General features: G+C 39.1%; 1 protein-coding gene across 1 annotated transcript in view; it reads left to right on the plus strand.

Annotated features, from left to right (window-relative positions):
- LOC117442864 (mucin-2-like) overlaps positions 1 to 5,720 on the plus strand; it is a 41,784-nt gene extending 36,064 nt beyond the window's left edge. The window contains exons 42-49 of the mRNA XM_071202748.1: positions 730 to 828; positions 937 to 980; positions 2,027 to 2,149; positions 2,948 to 3,043; positions 3,255 to 3,383; positions 3,562 to 3,601; positions 3,927 to 4,050; positions 5,501 to 5,720. Coding sequence (XP_071058849.1) covers positions 730 to 828; positions 937 to 980; positions 2,027 to 2,149; positions 2,948 to 3,043; positions 3,255 to 3,383; positions 3,562 to 3,601; positions 3,927 to 4,050; positions 5,501 to 5,720 — 875 coding nt within the window. The remainder of the gene's footprint in view (positions 1 to 729; positions 829 to 936; positions 981 to 2,026; positions 2,150 to 2,947; positions 3,044 to 3,254; positions 3,384 to 3,561; positions 3,602 to 3,926; positions 4,051 to 5,500) is intronic.
- Positions 5,721 to 7,842: the final 2,122 nt, after the last annotated feature.

The following is a 7,842-nucleotide window of genomic DNA, read 5'->3' on the forward strand; positions in this document are numbered from 1 at the left end:
ACTCATGGTCAAAGGACCGGTTGTAACTTTCAATCTCAATCTTTATTTATTCATATTGCACATTTAAAACCACCTCAGTTGACCAAAGTGCTGTACAGGGAACACATATAAAATAACACAATGGGAGTAAAATAATAAAACGATAATTAAAAACAAGATAAAAAGCACAATAACTAGAAATATATAGAAACACATACAAATATCAAAATGTTATGGTCAACTAGTATTAAAAGCCAGTGCAAAACTTTAAGACAATATATAAATATATATACATAAATATTTAATATATATAAAATAATGTATTATATTACATTATTGCCTCTGCATTGGATTATTATGGGATAGGGTAATAACTTCATAATTAACTACGTCTGAAAACAGAAGTCTGGGGCAAGTCTCTTCAGTGTGCAGTCATAGAATGAGATGCATTGTGGGACATGTAGTTTATGTGCAATGTGCTTCTGTAAAGCGGCATTCAACCATGTAATAAACATATGATATTCTTTGCAAGCTCTTGCGGGCCACATAACATGAAGTCGAGGGCCGGATGTGGCCCCCGGGCCTTGAGTTTGACACCCCTGACCTAGAGAATTGTACGTTTGTTAATTGTAATGGAGGACCAACAATGACCAAACCATGGTGTTTTCGTGCCTGTTCTGATTAGGATAAGGATGGTTTTAATGTATAGCGTAAAGATGGATCTTATGTTCTTGTCTTGTGTGTAAACAGAGTGTGATGTGAAGCAGTGCTCTGGGGCCGTGCCGTCCTGTCCTGTGGGTTACACTCTCCACACCACTGTGGGAGTCTGCTACTCGAACCACTCCTGCGGTGAGTGTGCCATGCCGGTCCATCCTTTCACTAAATAACCAGGTTGATTTTCTCTAGGATTTTTACATCAGACTAAATCTGAATTGAATTGGTATGTTTCCTTCACAGAGCCCATTCCGGGTGTGTGTGTTTTCAACCACCTTCAATATCAGGTGAGATCCCACATCCAATCCAATCCACTTTATTTATATAGCACAGTTTAAAAACAGAGGGTTTGCCAAAGCGCTTCACAATGAACATAACATTATAATAAAATATAATATTACACGAATAGATAAAAAAAGCACACATAAGAATAAATACAAGGCACATAAAGGCCATGGACAGACAGTGAAAGCATACAAACAGGTATGACACAGCTCAGACTGACTGGTAAGCGAGGGAAAAGAGGTACTATACTACTATACACATGTTAGTATAATCTGATTGGAATATAATACATCATCATCAAGGATTACAAGACGGCTTCGTTTAAAACATAGTGACTGTGTCATCTTGCTATAGCCATATGTCATCAAGAACATGTTTAGACCTACTAAGTAGTAGTAGTGTGGGACACGTATGGTGGTTGTTGCTGTACTGCCTGATGTTTAGCTTTAAACAATTGCAAAAATAATAAAAGTATGCAGCATTCAGACACATCTAGGTGGGACTGGCTGTGTCTCAGGATCAGCCAATGAATCCAGGAACATGTTTATTTGCATGTTCCAGTATTTACAGTATATTACATAACAAAATTGTGCATTATTTCTAAACACATGTGCACTCGATCTGTTGAAACCAAATACATAGAAAGCCACTGGACATTTGGATAATCTATTAATCTTGCATCTGTAGCATTTAAAGTAAATTCAGATTGAACACAGTGACATTTAAATTATTGTGTCCGTCCAAAAAAGAAAAAAATTAGATAGGTAGACTAAAGGCTTTAGGACATTTGTAGCATTTGTATTCAACATTGAATACATAAGCCATAACATATCAACGAGGGGCTGGTTCATGTTTGAGTCCTCTATCCATCGATACAGAGGTCAATTGTGAACATATGTTTGTTGCCACTTTTCCAGTTACATGTATAAAACACAAACACAGTAATGAACTCGGAGGTATGAACGTATAACTATACTGTATGTGTATTACTGAGGACTGCATACGAGAGGACATGTCTTCTTGCTGACGGCTCCCGCTGTCTACCCAGGTTGGAGACTCAGTGCCCATGAAGTCATGTGAGAAGTGCCTGTGCAGTCCCCGGATAAATGCCAGCAGCCTCCAGAACATCATAGAATGTCAGCCATTACAATGTGACACACACTGCCCTGTGGTAAGATTTTCAACATCCAATCAATTGTTGACATGTTTTTAGCCATGCACAGTGTTTGCTGGTAGGCTGTGTACTTGCCAGACCATACAGTTATGTGTTTCCTTAACTAACGTATAGTTTTGGTAAACGTTATGTTGGGGTGATGGAATCCGGTGCCCTCTTGGATCAGCAGCCGTCCATCCGAACCAGAAGTCCTTTATTTGTCCCACATTGCTCCCTCATACATATTTGTTTTTAAGTGCATGCTACCTAGGTTCTTTGTGACATTAATTATGATAATTAATCACATTCTATCCAAGAAACATTCATCTTCTTTTGTCAAAGGGAAAGGCAAGCAAGCAAGTCATTTTTGAATCCACTTTAATGCCCATAAAAACTGAGCTCTCAGTGGACTTTTCTGTTCTGCTTTGATTGTAGGTTCAATCATAACATATGGGACAAGCAAAAGAAAACAGAACACTTCCACATTTAATTTAAAACCATCTATTTAGTACACAGTGAATCCAGTTATCGGCCATTTGCATTACTTCTGCTGGGACACACGTTTGTCTTCACACCAGCCACACGTAGACAAGAGGTGAAGTGTTCTGTGTTCGCCCATCTGTATTTAGTTGTTATCTTTACTGCCACTGTAAATATTTAATACAACTTATTAAAAATTAAATAATACTGTAAACCAAACAGACTACTAATGTCAAGCCAAATTGCACATGTTCAGATGTTAATATCAGATCTCCAGCAGCTTTTATTAAGTTAATTGTTGTACTGTGCTAAATGAGTCTGTGTGTTTCCGTGCAGGGCTATGAGTACCAGGTCAGCCATACTCTGTGCTGCGGACAGTGTGTCCAGGTCGGCTGCGTTGTCGCGTTGCCCAACTCCACACACGCATTAAAGGTTCGTATATGTGTGTGTGTGCATGCACTGTTGGTTTGGAGAGAGAGAGTGACAGAGGTTAGATGTGATGATTATGTGACGTCATCAACATTCAGTTTTTGTTTGCTTTGGTTGATGCCACATCCCACATATTAAGATCAGATGACTCTGATGAAGCACTCTTTGAGAGACTGTGTTACAAAACATGCAATTCTTTGATTTGATTCTTCAGCCTGGAACCGTTTGGAGTCTTGCTTGGAACCCCTGTGTGAAGTTTGAGTGTGTGAAGATTGCTAATCACTTCATTACTGTTGAGGCCAAGACCGTGTGTCCTGCCTACGACCCAGCGGAATGCATACCGGTAACTTCCACACACACACACACACACGCACGCACGCACGCACGCACGCACGCACGCACGCACGCACGCACGCACGCACGCACACACACACACACACACACACACACACACACACACACACACACACATACACTATGAGAAGCAGCAGTATACTGATCTGATTGTGTGTCTCCTGCAGGGAACTGAGACCGTCGCTCCAGACGGATGCTGCCACACCTGTATGTATTGCTTTCATGAACCTGCACACTACGGAGCCGGCTCTCCTCTCTCTCTGCTTCACATTGATGTCAACTTATTAATTAACCATCCAGAAGCATTGTGATCAGCAGGCCGTTCAACAACTAGTGTTGGTATTGATCCAGGGCAGTTACATGACAGCTAGGAGCTCACATAAGTACTCATGTTCTTACTAAAAGAAAATACTTTCCAACCATGACCTGCTGCCATCAAAGCAGGAGAAGTAGCCTCCAGGGTGTACAGCTGCTATGAATGTGTAAACGAGGTCAGGTAGAAATATCTCATCCCTCCTCTGTCCTGCCTCAGGTATTCACAGAGGTCAGCCCTGCAGTGTGGGCAGCACTGCTAGGACCGTGGAGAGCCAAGGCTGCCACTCCAAAGAGGTCGTTAATGTCACGTCCTGCGCCGGAGCATGTGGAACCTTCACCTTGTAAGTCCCCCTCGTGCCATTGTCCCAGGATGGGTGCACATAATAATACTTTTTTTTCAATTGCTGAAACTCATTTTTTGGAAACTTAGTTTCTCAGAACACGAAACACAATTCAGAAAACCACACTCCCAAAGTGAAAAACACGTCATATATCTTGCAAAAGGACCCGCTGCACTGCACTCAAAACTACGCGAACGCTTGCCAAAACCAAACTTTGGTAAACACTTGTTTTATAGTTCAAGACTCTTTTTCCCACCAACTACACGCCGTGGTGCTCAATCTAAAGCACACTCATCTTTGATGGAGCCTATAAAGATTGTTCGGGTCAACAGAAATATGTGCAGAAACACCATCATTTGTTTTTTTGGTGCAACATTCAAGCACACCACAGAGATACGGTTGTGTAAACAAAAATGATGACTCAAATCAAAGTAAAGTAAAAGGAAACTTTGAGGAAATAGGGAAAAAAAATGCAAACAAAGAATTTGTCAGATTTTTTTTCTCAGAGAACCGTGTCATTTCATTTAATTTCAAACCTTTATTTATACAGATAAAATCCCATTGAGATCATTGATCTCTTTTCCAAGGGAGACCTGTTCAAGTAGTTCCACATGAAACATAAAAGCATAAACAGAACAACAAAAGGACATCATCCAGCATCATTTACAAAATTATCCACATGAGCAGGTACCAATAGCTTCCGATTGAGTAGCATCCAACCGAGCTTTAAAAACATTTAGTGGCACCAGATTGTTCAGTTTCCATTTAATTTGCAGACTATTCCAAGACAGAGGAGCAGTGTTTTGCAAACTTATTCCAGCGCTGAACATGTGTTTAGAGTTTTGGAGATTTGAGCCGAGGTTTTACTCTTTGAGTGTGACATTAAATAATTGTGCTTTATGTGTTAGCAACTGAAAAAAACTGTAGTAAAAATAATCTCAGGCTTTGTACTTTCGCTATGACATCATCATTGTTATTGCCTTTGATGAAGCTGAGAGTAGTACACTGATCATTACATATGTTACATGTACGTATTAGGGTTGCCAGAAACTGACCAAAATCGATTATTCGGCAGCCCTGGCGAATAATAATCGATTATTCGACCAGCAGTCTGCTCTGCACGCAGGCTTCCTCCAAGTTTACAGTAAAAAAAACTGGTGGTGTGACCAATGACCATTTACAATTATTAATACTATTACTATTATTAGCATATATGTATATATTTTGGTTGAAACTAAGCCAGAAGAAAAAAAAAAAAAACATAAATAATAATAAAAAATATATATAAATAAAATCGATTTTTAAAAATAATATTCGATTATGGAGACTGTAGCGAATATTCGAATAATCGAATAATCGCTGGCATCCCTAGTACGTATATACTATTGTATTTTTTTCTTTTTTTCCTGTGTCACCTTTATCTTCACACATGGTTCCACTCTCTCCTCAGTTATTCCAACAAAATGCGAGCTCTGCAGCACACCTGCTCCTGCTGCCAGGAGGTGGCTACGTCTGAGAGGCAGATCCAGCTCTCCTGCTCCGACAGCACAGAGATCAGCTACAGCTACACCCACATCGAGGCCTGTGCCTGCCTGGACACCGACTGCTCTGTGGTGCGCCACGGGCAGAACTCTTCCCCAGTTACCAAATCTCGTCGACGCAGGAGATAAGACCAACACCAGGCATCATCTGCATACATTTTCCTCTATGTATGTCTCATGTATTAGGGCAGATACAATTATAAACCCACATATATCTCTTTAATAAAGATCATACAGTATTGCAAGCGGAGTATGTCTTGTTTTCTATGCACAGTGTGTGAGTGTGAAGATTTGTCAATGTGAGAAGTGGACCCTTTGAAATTAAATCTAAGTCAAATGTCTACAATAAACCCAGTTTTAATAGATTCAAAATAAATTATTACATACTTAGTTTAATATTCAATTCTGATTGGTCAATGTGTTTGAGGTGTTTACTCTACAGCTCTGTAGTAGCTGAAGGTTCATCAGAGAGCAGAAGTACATAAAATGGAGGACATTTTTAGTGCTGAGTCTGGGACAACTGGACTTGCTTTAGATGTATATATCATGTAATAACAGATAAGCAGCATACATATTAAATGTAATGCTGAATGCACTGTTAACCTGTTAAGCCCCAAGGTCCCCCTCGGCGGGTACCTTTTTTTTTTTTTCATGACACTGTGTCTCAGGTCATCTTAATATTTAAGAACCTATTAATGTGTCATACCAGATTAACGGGAATACTCTCAGCTAACTGACGATACAAACCATTTATACCAAAACAAAACACAAGTCTCATAAGAAGCATCTAAATGACCCCTGAGCGAAAAATGCTAACGCACGTTGGCACAGAATTCAAGATAAAGATACCCTTATTACTTATCATAGCTGCACATACAAGATATCCAATTAAAGCTGAGGTTCCACAGATTATTTAGGTATATATATCATCACTGAGTGATCCGAACTCGCGACAGGGGAAACAAACACAGACATCACAACACGTACCTACTGTGATTTTTATTAAATTAGTTAGGGGACATGATCAAATCGGAATATAATGCTCTTTTAAAAAACGTTAACTAAAGGGAACAATCTATTTGACACAGCTGAAGCTCTGGCCTTCCTTAAAAACTAATTTAATAAAAATCACAGTTGTATTACACACAATGCACAGTTTTTTGAGAAAAAAAAATCGTAACTAATGCACCATAATACATTCTGAGGAAAAATAAAAATTATTATGAATACAAATAAAATAAAAGAAGCCTCCCGTGAGTTACTACAAGCTATAAAGTAGATTTTAAAAATGCTTTATAGAATAAAAGCTCACTGCTGGACGTTGTAGAAATGCGTGTGTGCACCACGACAAAGCAGCCTCATTCACTTTACATTGGCGTTGTTTGCGTGGTGCAGACACGTAAATGTAGCAAAGTTCGTGACTCCACCACACAATGCGGTGTTAAGGAGTCGTGGTGAGATCAAGTTGGGCCAGAGATAGGTCAAATCCACCCAAATGACCCCAGAAGTGTTTTTTTTTTGTTAAATCTCTCTACAAAGGTCAAATGTCACTTGTTTTGCATTAATCTTGATACATGGTAGTGCATGACACAATCATTTAAATTTCACTGTGTTTAATCTGAATTTACTTTAAAATACAACTTCTACATCCAACTCACAGGTGTAACCTTGCTTTGAGAAAAAAGATTATTAATGTAACCCCTTTAGAAGGGAAGATATGGTCATTTGTTCTGGGAATGTCATTTTTGAGCCTGAGACCTTAAAAACAGGCTCGGCTTAACAGGTTAATTTAACCTTGGATTCTGAATCATCGTTTTGATCCTGGTTGATATTAAGAGTTCTCTAAACTGCACTTACACCAAACATCATAAAAGTACTTTTATTGAAAGTAATTATCGTATAATAACAATAAGAGCTTTGAGCCATTTTATTTCTCAAACCAACTTCCTTCCTCACCCTTGGTAAGTATTCTCCTTACTGACGATTGATTTCACAGTGATATCTGCACTGCTCATCAACTCAAACGCACCAGATTATCCTTGTTAATTACACAACATTGATTGGTTTAAATTGTGTACAATGCTTTTGTATTTTTCCCCTTCGATTCGTATTTTTTCGGAGTTTAGGATTGCAGAAGACACACTACCCAGAATCCTCAGCTATCATTCCGCTTTGCTCGATAAACCCCGTGATTAGTCCTCAAGCTCTGTGATTGGTTGACCTCCAATTGCATATAAAAAAAAACGTTTCG

This window comes from Pseudochaenichthys georgianus, chromosome 3 (assembly GCF_902827115.2).
Source record: "Pseudochaenichthys georgianus chromosome 3, fPseGeo1.2, whole genome shotgun sequence".
NCBI lineage: Eukaryota > Metazoa > Chordata > Actinopteri > Perciformes > Channichthyidae > Pseudochaenichthys > Pseudochaenichthys georgianus.